Source organism: Grus americana, chromosome 28 (genome assembly GCF_028858705.1).
Source record: "Grus americana isolate bGruAme1 chromosome 28, bGruAme1.mat, whole genome shotgun sequence".
In the NCBI taxonomy this organism is placed as follows: domain Eukaryota; kingdom Metazoa; phylum Chordata; class Aves; order Gruiformes; family Gruidae; genus Grus; species Grus americana.
The window spans coordinates 4098055-4117218 of record NC_072879.1 but is presented as its reverse complement, the minus strand read 5'-3'; the positions used below and the strand labels follow the sequence as shown (position 1 = coordinate 4117218).

At 49.9% G+C, this 19164-nt stretch overlaps 1 protein-coding gene across 5 annotated transcripts in view; it reads right to left on the bottom strand.

Moving 5' to 3' along the window:
* Window positions 1-19164, bottom strand: part of CELF5 (CUGBP Elav-like family member 5) — a 41927-nt gene that overhangs the window by 13118 nt on the left and 9645 nt on the right. For 4 of the 5 annotated variants that reach the window (XM_054805940.1, XM_054805937.1, XM_054805938.1 and 1 more), the window contains exons 3-4: window positions 7919-7970; window positions 393-521 (exon numbers count right to left, since the gene is read on the bottom strand). In XM_054805940.1, coding sequence (XP_054661915.1) covers window positions 393-521; window positions 7919-7970 — 181 coding nt within the window. The remainder of the gene's footprint in view (window positions 1-392; window positions 522-7918; window positions 7971-19164) is intronic. The other variant, XM_054805939.1, reaches the window with a different exon arrangement.

The following is a 19164-nucleotide window of genomic DNA, read 5'->3' as shown; positions in this document are numbered from 1 at the left end:
ATGATACACTCTATAGGTGATGTCACCATCTCCACCCTTGCCCCTGATTACCTCTTCCCCAAATTCTCTGTGCACTCCTAATTGTGGGTACAAACATTTCAAATTGCAGACCCAGACTGTGCCAACAGGCTCACTAGTGATCCTGATAACTCAGCTACTCATCGTGCTCTGCATCTCCTCCTTTCGCCTCAGTCTCTGCCCATCTTCCCCAGTCTTTCCTTACAGCAGATGACTCTTCCTGCCCTGCTCCCTACATCTGGCTGTGACATGGGTTCCCATAAAGATGAGGGGGGGAATAAGTGCCCCAGGGGAAAGGAGACACAGGTGGTGAGGCAGGTGAGTGCTACCTGAAAAGCAGGGAGAAAGGGCGCGACACACAGAGGGGTTCACACCTTTGCTGTTACCATCAGGTCCACGGAGCACCGTACATTCATCAATGACCCCAAATGGTTCAAAGAGCCGGAGCACGTCATCCTCAGACTGCTGCTTATTTAACATGCCCACAAAGAGCTTCCTGTCCCCTAGGGGCAAACACAGAAACATCAACCTTCTATGAGGCTTACAGTCCAAAGCAGGAGGATAGGGACACTTAAGCACAAAACAGCCTAGTGTTGAAAACATGCCTGGCATGGAAATGATTTGCTGTTGGCTGAAATGCTTCCAGGGGTGAGTATGCAGGGTCCTCCCACGCTCCTCACACCTGCAAAGGTTTCTGTGGCTTCCCCTGTCCTGCCCTCCCCAAAGGAAAACAAAAGATTAATAATTTCCTTCTATTCATTAGCCCCTTCCTTTGAATGATCCAACACAAATGGTAATAAGAAAAACTGCCTGGGCAATTATACCCTTATTGAACAATACGTGAAGTCCAAGAAGTACCTTAGGAAATAGAGCAGACCAGCCCAGGCAGGGTGAATAAATTCCAGGCTTCTGTTTCCTTTTCCTTCTCTCCAAGACCACTGTTTCCACAGCTATGTAACCAAGCACCTTAGCTTGAATTTGCCCTTTCCTACCCCAGCCTAACCAGTGTGTCTAGCAAGCTGTCCTCTAATGCCTGGAATAAACCCTGGCATCCTGGATCCCAATTTGCCTCACCATCAGCCAAACGCAAGACATTTGGGTGGGGGCCAACAAACAGATCCACAGTCCCCACTCGCCCCTAATCCAAGGGCATTCTGTACCCGTGTCACACTGGCAGGGGGCTGGAAGGCTGGCCAACACATCCAGGACTTTGAGTTCAGGGTCCTTCTGAGTTCCTCCATCAGAAGGGAGAAGTGAGGATTATGGGGTTTTTGAGATGGCCAAGTGTGGAGGTGGGAAGAAAGGTGCACAGTGCTTTCTCCCCGTCTCTACCCCCGCCAGTACACACGGGGCCCATCACACAGCCTGATGCCATCCAGTCATGCACAAACACAGCAGTGGTTGCGACAACATCCTCCACAGATTGCTGTGAACAGCTATTAAAATAGCACATTAAAATCCCAGCCTGAATGCCAGCCCAATCTCCATTTTTGGAAGGAGATAGTTGTGGCAGCTACAGAGTTAACCCTTCCCCATTGCCCCAAACATGCATGGGGAGACATGACCCATAGGAGTGAACATGTCAGGATATGGCTTGGGAGGAGCAGTGAGAGAGGACTCCTTATTGTTAGCGACAGGATCAGAGGGGCTGGCTTCAAACAAAACCAATGTAATGTGACGCACGTCAGGGAAAATAGCAAGGAAGCTGCTATCTGTTTGAGAGTGCAGTGACCTGAAAAACAACAGGTCTTGGAGCTACGGCAGCAGAGCAGGCTGCAGGGGTGGTGGTGTGTATGTATGGCAGGAATGGATGACACATTACACATTCACACTGCTGGCAAAGCCCCCCCCACCCCACCCCTTCCTTGCTCCCCTTGGCCTAGAGGATGGTTCCCACCCAGGTATAAGCAAGCAAGCTGCCTCCTCCCCTCCGCTCAGCCACGTACGGACACACTCGGGAACACATACAGGAAGTATCTACATGTGCCATTGGTCCCTCACAGAAAAGCAAATGCATGCACACAACATTAATGGACAAACACATAGGCTCATGCTTGCACATTGACCCAGCCCCAGCAGGTGCCTTCAGAAACCAACTTCCTCAGTGAGCAAGAGGGATGTGCAGACAGATGCACTCTTCCACCACGCAGACGCCACACGGAGCCTCTTTGTATGGCTGCACCGCCCCACAGAGTCCAAGCACAAGCTCATGCAGGCACAGCTCTCCACTAGGCACTAGATGTACATGCAACACAGATGCTACTTTGATCCATCACAGATAAAGGGTTAAAAGTGCTGGATCTAAGGCTTTTACCCAGTCCCAAACAGATACTCCTGATTTATATCACTGGAAGTGGCCAAAATATATGGCCTTGCATATTTTTTAAAGGCTAAATTTCCCAGCTTCTCCATTTTCATGATTCCCTGGATAATTAAACCTACAGGAGTTTCATTCCCTTCCATTTTCCTTGCAACTCTTTCTACGTTTCTCCCTGCACCTGCACGACAATGGTTGCATTTTGGAGACACTATTTCAGCTGATTGAGTCCATCCAAAATTTAGTGCTCTGACAATACCCAGTAATCCCCAGGCAAGCCACAGGAGCTAAAAATCCCGGTGCTGTACAGCTGCCTTCTTAGCAGTAAGGCAGTATCTGCCCCCACCCAAGGGTCAGCTCAGAAATGCTGGTGGGCAAACCAGCCAAAAAATAGCACATAGAGAAGGTGAAAAATCTGACTGGAAGGAGAGTGGAAAAAAAATGGGAGTAGTCAAGAACATATTTACTGGGAGGCAGAGAGGAGAATGGAAACTAAAGGAGCAGCTCCTTTGTGCTCCCATGAACATCACCTGATGCCATATGTGATCCCAGTTTGGCTACGGGAGGGGACGCTTGAGCTCTGCAATGTTCTCCCTTCCTCTACCCTGAAGCTATATTGCAGCTGCAAGCAGGCCTTATTTCAGATGTGCACCACGCTGCAGCCTTTGGATTGCAAACACGGCAGGAGTTCCTCAAAAAACACATCAACAAAGGGGAGAAACTGTCTGGCTGTTGGGGTCAGGGTGGCAGGAGGGTGTCAAGACAACTGGAAAAGTCAGTTATATTCGAAATTTAAAAAGCTGGAACTCTAGGTGGGGGAACATACAGCTACACGGCTGTAATGTTACTTTCGTAACATTGACCTTTTGCTTCTGGATCTGATTTTGTATAAAGTGAGGTTTTTGCAGAAGAATAGTGGGTAACCAGTGGAGAGTCAGGTAAGTGGTTCCAGTTTTGGCTGATGACTAATTCACAGTGCAAAGACCTGATGGCCACCACAGCCACACAAAACTTAAGTCTCCGTCAGGCAACAGTCTAACGGATGCAAGAGGCCACAACTTTGCAATGGAAGCAATTTGCAATCAAATCAACATTACACTATGAGTTACTGGTTGTTTTCTCCTTCAGAAGGCTTTGAAATTTCCTGGGTAATTCTTGTGGTTTCATCCTCATACCATTTCTGTTGGATCAAAAGCATTTTTCTTTGGGAAAGTTCCATTGAAACAGTGGATGCTAGTTTCCATTCTTGCAGTCTTACTGCAGGTCTTCCGTTGTCTGACATGGCTCACTAATGGAACGTTTTGGAAGTCCTGTGTTTGTGGGGGAAGTTCAGCTTTTCTTTTTTGAATTTGGAAAAAAAAAAAAACGCCAGCCTTCCTGGCTATGCAGAACAGGTTAAAACTGTGATATGTTAGGGATTCAAGCTCTAAAGGCAAATATAAAGAAACACACCTATCGGTTTTGAATCTTTTCTGAATACCCAATATTAGAAGGGGGTGAAGTCACTGACAACATAAGAGAAAGATTTTTTTTTCACAGTTGTTTTCATTTCATGCAGCCCAGTTCCCAAGACTGCACGTAGGAAAAGGATCCAGGCTTGTTCCCCTCGGATGCCTCTTTGCAGCAACTGGGGACTTGGGAAAGGGCTTCCTCTGCTGCAGACCTCTCTCCCTCTCCATGTGCTGGAGCCCAACCCATGATCTAGTGCCCTCTCACTTCAGGCAGCTTCCAAACAGGGGTGTTCCCCTACCAATAACCAAGCTGCCTCATTTCTCCACAACTGGGTCAAAACCCTGCAAGCCCTTTCACCTGATGTCTGCTGTCACCACTCTTAAAATTGTCGATCCCAAATCAGCTGGCATCCTCAAGCCACTGCTGTGGGTCACTGGCTCCTTTGGCTCCCCAGCAGGGACTCGTGCAGCGCTGGAAGATCTTCTCTCCCCCACTTCTAACAGCACACCCTCCTCCTGCCATTTTTCCTTCACTTTCTCTCCAGCTCTTGTTTTTCACTCTCTGATTGGCAATTTCCCATGCTGTCCAGCAACCAGGAAAATTGTCTCAGATCTCTGACTGTTGAGTTCCCATGGAAACATGCTCTGGGCACAGTCAGTCACCCAGGCAGCAGGAGGAGGGCCAGCGCAGAGCAGGTCGCTGATGAAGATACTAGGGGAACAAGCGAGGAGTTAAGGCTGAATGCTGCAGCCATGAGGGAGAGAGGAGAGCACGCAAGCACTGGACACTGCTCTTCTTTAAACTCAGTGGATTTAGGTCATTTGGCCAGCAGCTGTCAGCAGCAAGGATCAGGGAGAGGGAGGAAGCCCGCTCAAGCAGTTGGCTGTGGATGGGACGCAGCAAATCTCCTTGGCTATGCAGAGAGCTTCCTTGTCTCTAAGGCAGTGCTAATGGGCTCGGGCTAGCTGTCGTATCACATCAGTGCAGCAGAGTGCTCCAGGTCTCACAAGAAGCACAGACAAGCTCCTCTGCCTCCTCCTGGCACTCCCAGGGTCACATCAGAGGCGGAAAGGAAAGGAAGAAAGAGCTGACAAAGGCTGCGCCAGAATCACAGGTCCCCCTCTGAACTAATGCAGGCAGCATCTTTTTACTAGTGAATTCCTTCTGTAGGGTGCAGTAACACTGAGCATCCAGATATCCCCATGCAGCCCCTACAGGGCTTAGCCAAAACTGCCCCTTGGGCAAAAAAATTAGCATCTCTTAGACCAGGAGACAAATTCTGGTGCCCTAACTTCACGTACTTAATTCAGGGTGCTTAATTTGAGAGATGTCAGTCCCCAGAGAGGATAAAAGAGGTTCTCTTCAAGGATAATACAGAGCAGGGCCTCACTGACGCATGCAGCTGCTCCCTTGATAAATTCCCAGTCCAAGCAGTTCTGCCCTGCCCCAAATCTTTTACCGCCTGCCAGTGTGGGGCTATTGCTATAGGGAATGGCTCTTCCCATGTTTGCAAACTTGCTCATCCACTTCTCTGACAAGTGGAGCATCACGTCAGAAACCTTTGGAAAAAGCAATAGAGGGTGCTGTCTTGATGCTGCTTCTGCCTCAGGAAAAAAATCCAGTTTGTCATGGATCCTGCAGGAGCTACTCGTTTCTGAGCTCTGCAACGAAGCTGGAAGGAAGCTAGGCACATGGTCTGGAGGGAAGCAGCTGTTCAGAATCCAAAGGCTGCTTTCTTCTATGACCTTCTCCGTGGGAAGCAGAGCTGATGCCCTGACACTGGCAGTCATCTCTATGGTGCACTTTTCCTAAGCTTAGAGATTTCAGAGTCCAGCGCCTTGACCAAAAGCTTGCCTCCACATCAACATCCTGTTTTTGAACCTGTTGGCCTATTTCAGCTCAATTTGACAGAGGAGCTGAGGCATCAGAGATGTTAAATCCCAACATATGTTCTGATACTAGGTGGCTGTGTATAGAAGAGAGTCCCTAGTAGTACCCCACCAGCAAAAGAAGGACTGCAGAAATAACCTCAGCCTAGTATTAAACACCAGAGATTCCGGAGTGGCACTCAAAGAGACACAAACCGTTAAGAAAACGAAGCTGTAGCGGTCAGTCTGTTCACAGCCTGAATTGTCTGTTTGGTCTGGTTTTACTGCATGGACGGTACTGGTGAAGGTCAATGCACGCATTTGCCTATGAATGTGTGTGTCAAGTGGGCACACATAGGGCGTCATCTTTAGGTACATCTACCTATGTCTCTGTGTTGGCTGTGAGGGTTGCTATGCAGCCATGTCTCATGGCCTGAGAGTGCATGGGATGTGCCAGTGTGTGCACATGTAATGGTTTTGTGATGTTGCATTATTGGTATGACTGGCAAAGGCTTTCCTAGTTTCCTATGCCTTTTTTTTTTTTTTTAAAGACTCATCAGGAATAACCTCAGATACAATGCACAATTTCTGAATTAATTAGAAATCTGGGGTGCAATTTTTTAAAATCAATGTGGTGGGGGAAGGATTGACCACCTAATGGTTGCATCTTGAGGCAATACGAGGTGTTAAGGAGCAGTTAGCTTCCTCTGTCCCCACTGCAGGCACCTCTAAAGCACAGTTCATCCACTCCTAATATCGGTGTCAAGAGTAAGAGAGTGAATCACCCTGAAGGCACTGCTCTCTTTTTACCATCTATACCCTGGACAAGGACCTTAAACTCAACCCTGAACCCAGGGGCTGAAGTAAGGTGAGATGAATCCAGTCCTATGTGGTTTAGGCATACTAGTTTCTTTGAAAGCTTAAGCCACAGTTCTTTTCAAAAGGACTATGTCTATGGGTGGCATGCCTGGGCTTCTCAGTATAGCCCAAGGAACAAAAATGCCCAGACTTCTCTAAAAGTCAGGTGTCTTATCCCTCAAGTAATAATGAAGCACCACAGATTCTATTTAGAAAAATTATCTGACTTAAACAGATACACTTTTTTTTTTTTTAAAGGAGGATCACACAGCCAGAAATACACACATTCATATAAAATATTATAAAATATGTCTCATGTTCCTGCCAGTGCAATAACTGAAAGTTACTACAAACTGCTTGGAAGTGACCCCTTAAAATTTAAAACAAAAGCCTTCCAAATCTAAACAAAGCATGCAGGATATGCTGCCCTACAGGACAAACAGTCTCACATAAATTCTCCCCCTCACTACTAAACGGCTTTCAGAGGCAGCGCCAGCAGCACAAGGCATGGAGAAGCAGATGCAGGAATGGAAAGAAGAGGAAAAGAAATGTATCCGTAAGACAAGGAAAAGCAGCAAAATGAGTTCATACATTTGGAAAGGGCTGGAGTTGCAAATCTCCACCTGGAGGAGGCATCTGAGCTGCTGTGAACTCCCCATTAAATTAACAGAGATTCTCCTGTTCCCAATCTTCCAGCTCTGAACTACGCGGTATATGCTGCAGAGTAGACCAGCTATCCAAGCTGGTCCCCTGCAGGCTGACAGCACCTCCATGTCAGGCCTAAACTCAGGATCCTTTCCCTTCAGACACTATTTCCCCATCACATCCTATTTTCTGCAACAGCACTTGGGGCCTGACAGTGTGATGGGGGCTGGAAATGGAGACAGTCCAACAGCGATGGGGGAAGCAGAGGAGTGAGCTGCAGGCAGGAGGGTCAGCTGCAGAGCAGCGAGCTGAACAGGTTAAAAAGCCAGTGCTGCTGCAGGGATCTGGCTTTTATTGGGCTGATCAGGTCTAAGAAGGAAGAAACCTCTTCCCAACTACTTACACCCTCCAGGACCCCTGCAGACACCAAAGTGCATGCCCGCTTCAGTAACCTCCTGGGCGAGACACTGTCAGGCTAACAGTACCCTCAAAAGGCTGGGAAAGAGAGTGGAGTGGGCAGCCACATTATTACCTTTAGGACTTGGGTGCTCTCAGCTGCCTGCTGTGCCAAGCTGAAGGCTCCCCATAGCTGAAGGCCTATCCCTAGCCTCCTCTCCTGTCCCCCCAAATCCCTGCCACACACAAACACCCCTTCATACAGACTGCAGCGAGAGGAAGGCCAGGTCAGGGTCCTGTCTCTTTGCTTGGTCCCCCTCCCAAGCACAAAGCCGCCAAAAGAGAAACAAGGAGAGATGACAACTACCTCCACGGCTCTCGCTGTCTGCAGGTTTCACTTGAATCGGGCGCGCCATCTGCAATGAAAGAGAAATGCAGAGGGTTAGAGTTTGGCCCATCTGCCTGGCACACGGTGCTGATGGCAGTGGCACCAGGTTGCCCCTTTCTGCCTGCTGTGCAGAGTAGCAGAGTGGCAGAAGGGAACCAAGACATCATGATTGCAACCAGAACCCTTGGAGAAGGGACCACACGGATTTCAGACTTCTCAAAAGTAAACCTGGCGCTTTGCCCTGCTCAACTGCTTGCCTCAGGGAACAGCTCTCCTGCAAATGCCCACTATGCATAAACCTCTGCCTCCTCAGATACCGCAAGTGGCAAAGAAAGGACTCCAAGGAAGCAGCTCATCATCATGAGACTGGAGCTTGAACAGTGGGCAGGGTGGCCTAAGGTGACACTATACTTGGAAGCTCTTCCTATGCCCGCCCTGACTCGGTGCATGCATGGTCACCTCACCCAATCAAGCCACTTTCCTTGCACGAGGGAGGAAAGACTGCCTCTGGACTCGGCTAGGAGCAGCACAGCAAGCAGGCATGTTACGGTTCCCCTTCCCCAACCCTCATGCAGTCAGAGCTCTGTGCACCAGAGTGGCTCTAAAGAAGGGCAGTGCCGCTGTCCAGCAACATCTCCTATCCACAAGGGAAAGGCTCCCATTGAAAGTGACAAAACTCCACTCGCTTGCTTGTGGAGAAGAGCCGTTTACCTCTCTTGCACCCATTAGCGTCATCGGCAATAATCCAACCACAAGCAACAAGCCTGAAGGGGAGCTTAGCTCCCATGATACGGGGACTCTCCACATAAGACAGAACACTGCTACCCAGGAGCAGCGGCATTAAGTAACCCACAGTTTTAACTGTCTGATTTGCAAAGCCGGGCAAAACTCTTTGCTGGAACACGTGTCCTATACTGCCTGGAAAGGCAGCTGACAAGCTGTAGCCTCCCTCCCGAGCTAGCAGGATCCAACTGAGCCAGAATGTCCTCTGAGGAATGGTGTACAAGGCAGATTTCCACATTCACAGCACACCTCACTCCATGTCTCTCAGCATCGTTCACAGAGGCTGACGGTGACTTGAATCAGTGACAATCAGGATAAAAAACAATCAGAATATTGCAGGTAAGACCTGCACACAAGTTGCAGGTCCAGGCACAGTCTGCCCCCTCTCTTAGGAAACACCCTCAGGAAAAAGAGCAACAACAACAAAACAGAAAATTAAATCGAGCCATAAAAGTCACCAACTGAAATGTGGTTAGAAGCCAGCATGCAAAATGTGGACTGCTCTCAGTCTCCAAGTGGTGGCTGAGCCAGACTGGCCAGAAAATAGCGGTAGAGCCCACATTCACAACAGCTAGAGGGAACTCGTGAAGTAACTTTGCAGTTCACAGGACAGAGGTGCCAACCAGAAGGTTGACAGGCTGCTGTGGCACAGCACGCTGCTGCTGAAGCCTGACCACTGGGCACAGGAGAGCGCTTGTGGCAGCTGAGGGCTGTAAGCTGACTTCCACCGACTGGTGGATCTCCGGCAGGATGAGCAGAAGCTGGGACCAGCCCTGCCTCAAGCAGTGACATGGGGCTGCTTGGCAGAGCCAGAGACTGGCTGGCAGCTCCCCAAAGGAAGGCCAAGCTGCTGCCACGCTGCACCTCAGTAGGCAGCAGTGCCATCTCCATCTCCATCTTGCTGTGTCATTTGGGGGAGAGGGAAAGGCTGAGGGTCCCTTTCCCACTCTCTATCAGCTGCATGGGTCCGCAGAGCTCCTAACATCCCACTCTGCTGCCACGTGGCTCCAGCATGTGCAGCACTGGCACTTGCCTCTGGGCTGCCACCTCCCCTCACGAGCTGGCAAGGACCAGGCATCTCTTTCAGCCCGTGAGCTGAGTGGGCTGTGGGGCAGGGGTTCAGAAGGATGTGGTCAGATACTGCTCCAGAAAGCCTCAGATCTCCTCGCGGAGATGCAGTGGCTCCTATCACTGCTCACAGCCTCTGGCAATATGCCTGTGCAAGCCAAGGCTGGGGGCGTTTCGGCAGCAGGCGAGGTGGGAGAGGGCAGGCAGCCCAGATGTGTGCTCCGAAGAGAGGGCTCGGTGTGGAGCCAAGAGGGGCAGCTGGAAACCTCACTCCCCACTGCTCTCACAGCACTGAGAAATAGCTTTGTTCCTACCCAGGATGCAAAACCAGGATTAAGCTAAACAGATGGGGAGGGAGATGGAGGGACAGACTCGGATCTCAGCTTCTACGAGGAGCAAATACATTTGGGGGAAGGGAGGGAGGAAGGGATGCCGCGGAAGCCAAGAGCATCACACTCCCGTGTAGAACGCGAACCCAGCCAGGGATGCTGGGGCTGAGGGCTTGGAGCGAGGAGTTGGAAAGGATGGGGGGAGGTGAGAGAGGGGGTTAAGTACCTGAGGACATCTCCCCATCCCCTCCCCCAACAGGGCTGTCACTCCAGCTCCCAGCACCTAGGGTAAAGGAGGTGTTGTCATGGAAACGGTTATTCACCACATGGAACCTGACATTTGTGGTTGCCATGGAAACGAGCTCTTGGGGGCATTCCCTCTGCTTTGCACAAAAGAGACATTTTGATATGATCTCTGGGGAGGGGGCTTCCTCTACCCATCTGTCCACCCCTTTCCTTCCCTCCATCCCAGGGCCTGCTGCGTAGCGAGGGTGGACCGCAGGGCCTGTTCCCGGGACAGCGAGCCATGACTGAACCTGCCCACCATGGGGAAGTGCACCCCACAGGGTCACACACCCACAAGCAGGGCAACATGCCCACAGCAGGGCCACGGCACGATGCCTGCAAGACAGCACTGGTGGCAGAGGTGCCAGCGCCGATGCCAGCACAGCGACACGGGTTAGCACCGGTGCAAGCGGCAGCAGTGTCTGACTGCGGCAACAAAAGGAAGCGGGGCTGCCTAGGGTGAGATCAAGCAAGTGGGCTGCTCTGTGGCCACAGCTTCTCTCTTGCCTGCTTGGCACAGCACCTTGGCAGGGCGCAGGAAGACGCACCTGGGCCAATGTCAGACCAAGCCCTTGGCCAAGGCACTGCCCATTTCCAGAGACCTTACCAGCTCCAGTGACTGAGACACTCACCAAACTGAGGGCTGGTCTTCATCTGCTCTGGAAGATGTGGGTAAAGAGGAGAAAATAAGATACAAGAAATTTGTCCAGAGGTGAGGCTTAGAGAAGAACAAGAGGATTCTCTGCCTGCTGTTTCCTGATACAGGAGGTCTCCCAATGGAGGCAGAGGCAGGCACGGTCCTCCTCGCAGAGAACTGGACACTCAGAGGCTTCCACAAACAGGACACCACCACTTCAGTCCTTCTAAGTCCCATGTCGCTATTAAAAATGAACAAAATATCAAAGGCCTCTCAAGCAGAGGTGTGAGCCTACAAATGCAAAGGGAGTCCACAGTTGCTTTTTTAACTCAACAACACAGGACACAAGGCCTCGAGAAGCGTTCCTGTCGGGTCCTAAACTTTGTATACAGGTCTCAGACAAAGAGCTCTGTTCCCTACAGGAACTCAACGCACAGGAAGGATGGTCAAGCTTTACCCCTTCCATTTGAGGGAGAGTGAGTTAACCGGTCAGCAGGGCTTGCACATCAAACTCTGGAAGTACAAATTCTTCTGGCCTCCAGTCATCATCTCAAGCTGCACAGTAATCAGAGAACACACCTGACCAAGAAAGCTGTATTTGTACGTGCCCAGCTGGGCCCAGAATCCAACAGTCAGGACATTCGTGCCTTAAATTCCAAGTGCCAAGTAGATGCACATGCACAGACACGCATGCCTTTACCACACAAGAACACAAACATATGTTAACACACATGAGGCATGGAGAACTTGAGCAAATGATTTATGAGCCTGCACCTGCCTCACTAGCTGAGCTTCATTGTCCTCATTAAATTATTTAGCTGAGCGTTATTATTCTTCATTTCTGAAGAATACCACATAAACATTTTTAGCACATGCTGTCAGGCCACGCCATGGGCCAAATGTCCCCCACCCCCACACTTCATGGTCCCTCCAACCCGCTGCTAATGACAGACTAAGAGCTGTCAGCTCCATGACCCGCTGGACTCAAGAAACCTGGAGTCACACGCAGCAATGGACAGCAGATGGGCAGCACAGCTCCCACTGCCCCCCTTCAGCTTCTCCCTCACATTTGTCCTCCTGGCTGGATGCACACCTTCCCTTTCCAAACACAGCCATGTTTACCCCCCCAGCTCTCACAGACAACGTTTCTCTGTCTGCATCGCTCTCCTTCTCACGAGTACGCAGCCTTTGTTAGCTTGCTTTCTTTGAGGTTACTGGTGGGAAACAACTGGTCAACCTTACGGGGGTACAAAGCTATACTGACCACCGGAGCTACACGCACAGTTACACGCTACAAAGCACAGCAGCCACATTTCCTGTGTAGCCCCTTAGGGAGCAGCGAGGAGATACCCGGTGATAAGAGAGTCACCACAGCCCAGAGGAGCCTCGAGGTTTCTAGGGAACAAGGCAGGGGTGTGAGGCCTTGCTGGTGAGCATCCAGATTACATCCCACCCCATCCCCAGCATCTGGTCAGCACAGAGAAACAGGGAGCTGTGCTCTGTTTGGGTTTCCTCCCTACTTTCAAGGAACTGCTCCCCCACCCTTGGGATCGAGGATCTAAGGAAAATTCCTGGCCTTCTAAAATCAGAGAAAGCTTTGCTATTGGTTTCACCAAGGCCAAAATGCACCATTTCTCTCACCACACCCCAAAAAAGCCCTTCTGGAGGTGAACTAGCTCCCCACATTTACAGTAATGCCCAGCATGAGCTGTCATCTCAGCAACCTGGTAGCCGTGTTCTCCAAGGAGGAGCAGTGACCCCTAGCTCTTGCTTCCTCAGCATTCAAACTGCAAAAGCTGGATAGAGGGAGAAAGCCCCATGGGATGACAGGGCGAGCCTCTGTATTAATTAGGAGTAAGTAAGTGATGTAAAATAGCCCCTCAGGTGCAATGCAGGGGAACCTCATAGTGTTAAGTGGGTCAGAGGCAGAGAGCATGAAACACAATGCAGGCTGGCTCCTCTGGGACATCAGGAACCAAAAGGCATCCAAGGCCATTGGCAGAATTAGGTCCTGGGCTCTTAAGGCTTTGCAACTTACGGGCTAGTCCTCTTCTGGCCAGTTAAAAATGCCCTGCCTGAATGATCACAACCACTTCTAGCTGTGCAGAGCACAAATCTAACTGCTGATTTGCTCATCTGGATTCTGTTTCTGGTTGGGAATGCAAGCAGTGATAGATTGGTGCCAGTCTCAGTGCTCGAGGCTCCTGCTTGCATCTTTCCATTGATGTCTCAGTGTACCTTGGTCCAATCCAAAAGAACCATCCTTCCCTGAGAAAGGGGAGTTGTCTCACTGAGCAACATTAGCACCAAGCACCATTCCAGCATAGCTCTAAAGGCTCCTCATGAATTCACTCCATCCAATCCCATTCTGAAGGAGACAAGGATAATTGAGTACTGTGTTCCAGGTGGAAGAATCAAGGCATGTGACGATGAAGATCATGCAAGAAGTCTGTGGCAGAAGCAGGATGTGAAGTCCAGAGTCCAAACCACACAGCTCCTGCCTTTATGCCTAAGGCCATCTCTTTTTGCATGAGCAAGGAAGATTGTTGGAGGACTTCACCCAAATGCTTTGTGTTACCAACAAGACTCGAACTCCAACTCCTCTCACAAGTTTCTTTGGGAAGTATTTTCCCTATCCCCAGCACAAAGGGCAAATCAGGCAGAGCAGGAAAGTTATCCCCCCCATTCCCCATCGAAGCTGAGTGCATGCAGGAATCAGCGAGCAGACATTCGAGCGGCGTGCGGGCTACAATACACATGGACTGGCTGCTTTGCCTCTTGGATTCTCTACTGCGCTGTGTTCCTTCTCCCTTAACAGTGTCAGACATACTTGTCCCCACTGTAGCTAGTGCTGCTTGGGGAGGAAGGCAAGCAACTTACTGCCAGGCCTCAGAAAGCCTTTGGATCTCCCTGGTATCTCTATGGAAGTGACAGCACCATTACTGTGCTTTAACATCAGACAACAGCAGGGAGGCCAGCCCACCATAGCAATTACAGCCCCTATCGTGTATGTGACTGTTTGGCAGACACATTTAAGTGTGGTCCTCAGGAGTCCATGGTCAACCTGTCCTCATGGGGCTCCTTCCTTGATGTTTCAGTGCACCACAGGGCAGTGCATCAAGGAGGACATTAGACAATCTTCCCTGTTGCCCTGATCTCTTTTTGTCACTTGTGATTAGTGCCACTGAAGGTCAAAGGAGCTTTTAGGTGAGAAACGGAAAGTGCCAACTTTCTCAAATCCTTTTCTACAGGTGTTAGAACAACAAGTTTCCCCCAGAGGCAAGAGGAAGAAAAATTCTGGGCCAAATTCAGGTGAGTATCTTTCTGGTTTCAAGGGGGCTTTTCAGCAGTGGAAAGAAGAGTAGTATTTGGCCCCAAACTTCCTCCTGCTCCTCCCCTCCTCCCCACTCTTGCAAGACAAAGCTGAAGGAACCGAAAGCCCCAAAAGCTCCTCTAGCAAGTTCGTCAAGACCACAAGAGATCATTCTGGCCACCAGAAAGCCACAGGCCTGAGGACCCAGGCACAGCTTGGTACTCAGATCCATAGACCTGCGTCAGCTGCAGGATCTTGCTTCAGCAGAGACAGGGTCTTGCTGTCCTTGGCTTGCCCAAGGAGGCCCTAATCGCAGGAGCCACTCGCAGCTCAAAGTGAGGTGGAAAGTGCTTAGCAGGCCTACAAAAAGCAAGCATAACATGCTATGGGATGGGTCACCAAATTACTCTGAGCAAGTGCAAGACAGTGGCAGAGGGGAAAGCTGGGAGCGCTGCCACACTCACCTGGCTTTGATCTTTCTGTCCAGCTGTTTGGAGAAGACATCCAACACATCTTTCCCTGTGCTCACTGGCACAGCACCACTGACCCTGCTGATCCAGTGAACGTGCTCAGGTGCTTCTCCATGCACAAGTGGGAGCCTCCAAGGACCTCATCAAACTTGCAAAGGGCAGAGTGAGGGCCACAGGAAGCCTGAGCTGACAGACACAGCCAGGTCTGCAGAGAGCTCGCACAGGCCTCTCATGGATGTGCTGAAGGTTAACACACTGCGGTCGGTCTGGGCCTGACAGCCAGGGGTACTGGCAGTTCCTCAACGCAGCCATGCTCCCACCTCTTCTCCCCCCACGGCAGGTTAATTACAGCAGCTGGGGAAAGAGGTTGCTGCTAATTTAACACACTTTGGTGGCAGCGGACGGGGCCAAGCAGACGGCAGCAGGGACCCTCCGCATCAGCTGCTGCACGCAGGCTGAGTGCACCAGTTCCCATGGCAACCGTTAATGGTCCAAGGGGTGCAAAACCTCCTGCAATAACAACGTGCTCATGGAAAACCCACTGAAAGCAGGCCCAAGTCCCAGTGCCACCATGAGAACCCCCTGAGCCATTCCTTCTCTGGGCTGAACAACAAAAGTTATGGCTGATATTAGAAACTATTTCACTTTGGAGGTACCCGCGGGCTGGAAGAGAGGCCCTGAGCAATTGCAGGATCTCCCTGGAGATATTCAAAATTCAGAATGGAGAAGGTCCTCAGTGATCTGATATAGTTAGCCCTGCTTTGAGTGGGGTCTGACCAGAGACCCCAGAAGTCTCTTCCAACATGACTTATTTTGTGATTCTATATCCATATTCACACACCCTTTTGTGTGTATGCACACATCCCATATGACCCTGGGAAGATGGGAATGCAGTCATGCTCAGGAGCGTGGGTGCCTTTGCAAAGATGAAGGTCTGTGTGGGTTGGTGTGCGGGTACGTGTGTGTGTTCACAGGTGAGCTCACCAGGAAACATGCCAGCTCTGGGAGACAAAAGTCTAAGCTCTGTGCTACAAGGAGATGTGAGTGCCAGGTTGTGCAAAGGGCAGCAATTTCTAGGGAGAAAGGGAGGCCCCTTGTGTACAGGACAGAGCCTGCATGTGTGCATTTGGTCAGCAAGTGGGAATGGGTGCTGATCTTTAATTTCATTATCCTTCCAATTACACAGGCAGCAGGAGCCAATGTTTGCCTTGGCAGCTTGCTCTCCCCCTGCCTCTTCAAGGTATGTACCTTGTAGGGCTGCTCTGCCTTGCCTCACTGGTAGTTCTCAGCCCCCTTAAGCCAAACCCCCGCCAGCATAAGCATTTGCAATTCTCTCTGCAGTGAACAGACACTTCCGTTGCTCTTTGCCCATGGGCTGCTTTAACCCAGCACCTTCATATCCTGGTGCTGCCATTTAAATGAGAGCCTTGACATGCTCTCTGTATTGCTACCTTCTACTGATAATGTTGCATGGCTCTCATGAATTTGCTGATACTGTCTACCAAACCTGCAGGATGGACACAGGAAAAACTTCTCCACCCTGCCCTGTCCAAAGGTTCAAACTGCAGAGGCCACCTGAAAGATTAATGATCAGAGTCCAGCTTAAGCCCCCAGCCAAACAATCAGGGCCCTTACTCCACTGCTCAGCATGTCTCCCAGCTTTGTCAGCTGCAATATCCTGTAGCATTCACATGAAGAAACTTTCAGAAATACTCGTCCAGGCTGGCTTCACACCAGCACTTGTACAAAAGAGAAGGGAGGGGAGAATTAGATGCTTTGACCTCTCTACCAAAACCCCTCCAGTCACCTGTGTGCCCTTACATCATCATGGGCTGTGGATCCAGACAGATGGCCCATGGTGAGCCCTTGCTCCTGGCAGCACAGGAGACAGCCTGCCCACAAGGGATGCCCTCTGCTCAGGTTCTGCTGGGTCTCTGCATTCATTCTTGTGCCCAACCATCTTAGTGCTGCAGCATCTCAACCCCTGGTGCATTCCCAGTCTTTCTCTGCTCTAATGCTGCTGCTCTCTGTAATTTTCCATTCCTGTTTCCCTGCGTTCCCAAGCTGTCACTGCATCCATGAGTTCTCCCCCTGATGCAGCCACATTTCAGTACCCCCATCACTGCTCTTAAACTGCCCATATTCCCAGCTTGGATCAATACCAATTTCTGCCACTTACTTGCCTACCTTTCAGCAAGCCCTTCTTTGTTCTGCATAGAAATAAAACTGTAACTGTACCTTGTCAGAAGAATTACTTTTTTAAGCCTCCCCCCCTCTGCTTCCTCCCTCTATTCTTCTTCCTCTTCTTCTTCAGGAGCAATTTTATGTAATTTGCAACTGTCTGGCTGCAAATGAAAAGAGACACAAAGCGTTTCTGCGAAATATTGAAAAGCTGGCTGCTTTTCCCTCAAATTTCACTTAGCAAGAGGCTTTAACTTGGTGTGTGATCACTGCGTGTCATTAATAACCTCTCCGATTCCTTTCAGAACTCAGCAAAGTGAAGGCACAATCACGAATCAAAGGCATGGGTTATTGAGATATAATATCGTTTCACCGAGCCAGGGAGGAGTGTGCCAGGGAGCGCGGAGAAGGTGAAACACTGCACCGCTAGGCTGGCTGGCAGCTGAAGAGGACACCAGATTTAGGAAGAAGTGTAAGGCCCTGACTGCCTCTCTGCTTTTCAGACCCAAGGACTTTGCCTCTGTTCAGCCTCCATGGGTTGTGTGTCTTTCCCCCAGCCCTGTGGACTCAGGCCACAAAGGGAGCTGGTTTCTATTTTGTTCCTCAGGCAGATCTGCAGATCTCTGTTGAGTCTTTGGAGTCCATCAAACTGCTTTATTGGGACTGAGTCAGACTTAATTGTGCAGTTCCCCAGCCTGTCCTCAGGGAGCAAAACTAGGGAACACAAACCAGCATCTCTGCACGTGCAGGATGCAGAAAGTACTGTGAAGGGCAGGGAGCGGGAGTGTGTCAGGCTGGCTAGGAGGTGGTGCTGGGCAGTGAACTGGCCACGATGCTGGTGCTGGCTACATGCTGCACAGCATGAATTGCTGCGAGCAAGGTGCGATGTGCTTCCCGCTTGTCACGTGTACTGACAAGGGTGACGGGCGAACCTGCCTTGCTGCGTGCCAGCCCTTAGGCTGCGCTGAGGTTCACAGGTTGCTGTCCGTACCACAGTGTGTGGAAAGAGGCTCCTGCCCACACAGTCACACAGCAGCAGATTCTTCCTGCTTACTCCAGCTAACAGCGAGGGCATAGATACCTGGCATCCTTTTAAGCTCCTTAGCAAGCCTGGGTGATCAGACACTTCTCTTAATTCACTGAGGATGCACTTTTACCTCTCTGTTCTAGGAAGCTCCATCCTTCCTCCCCCAAAGGATGATTCATGCATTTGTTACTTCCACACTGCACTGATACAATTCACCAGCTCTGAAGGCAACACAGGTGTTTTAGATAATACAATATACAGCTGACAGTCTTCTTGCTTTAAACCCTGAGCACACTAGCCCTTACAAAAGCGGTGAAAGCCAAAAATCTGTCTACCTTTGAAAAAAGATGCTAAGCCTTACTGTCAAAAAATAAGCTTTTTTGAGTTTAAATTCTATTTAGCTACCATACATCCAACAGCCCTCAATTTAAAAATAAACAAGAATTTTGATCTCCCAAAAGGAGAACTTGCCAGAAACGCCATAAAAGCAAATAGACACCATGGTGATTCCTATTGACTTATGCAGAAAACCTAAAATACAAATATAAATAATATAAATATAAATCCTCAGGAAAGCTACACTGCAGGTATTGCCCTACAGGAACAATGTGGCAGCATTCTTAGATGGGCTGACATTGCTAGCATCAGATCTGGAGGGCCTAAGCAATACTTCTGTGCACACAAGCCTACCCAGTGACAGACTTGGAAGAGAACCCAGAATTCCTGCTCCAGCTGCATTTCCATAAGTCCGTCCTTACCAAATCCCCAGTCTAGACTCAGAAAGCCATTTGTATCTATCCAGGTTCATGAACTGTTGAGATCAACCACTGGTCTCTGCATTGACATAAACCAAGGAAGGTACTCGAGTACTTGTGGCATCTATGTTGCTTTGCAACACAATGGCAAGTGTAGGATTACCAACAAGATCCTTTCTATGCTAGTTTGACCCCTTGCTGTCTCTGAACATGCTGATGCTTGGTCATGCATTCAGATGACAGTTTCTGTAACCCTACACTGATGTCATACACTCTTAAGCTTTCTTCTTGCTATGTGCAATAAAGAGATAGCAAATGGTTAAAATGAACGAGAAATCACTTGTTTACCAGGCTATAGCCAGTTTACTGAAATC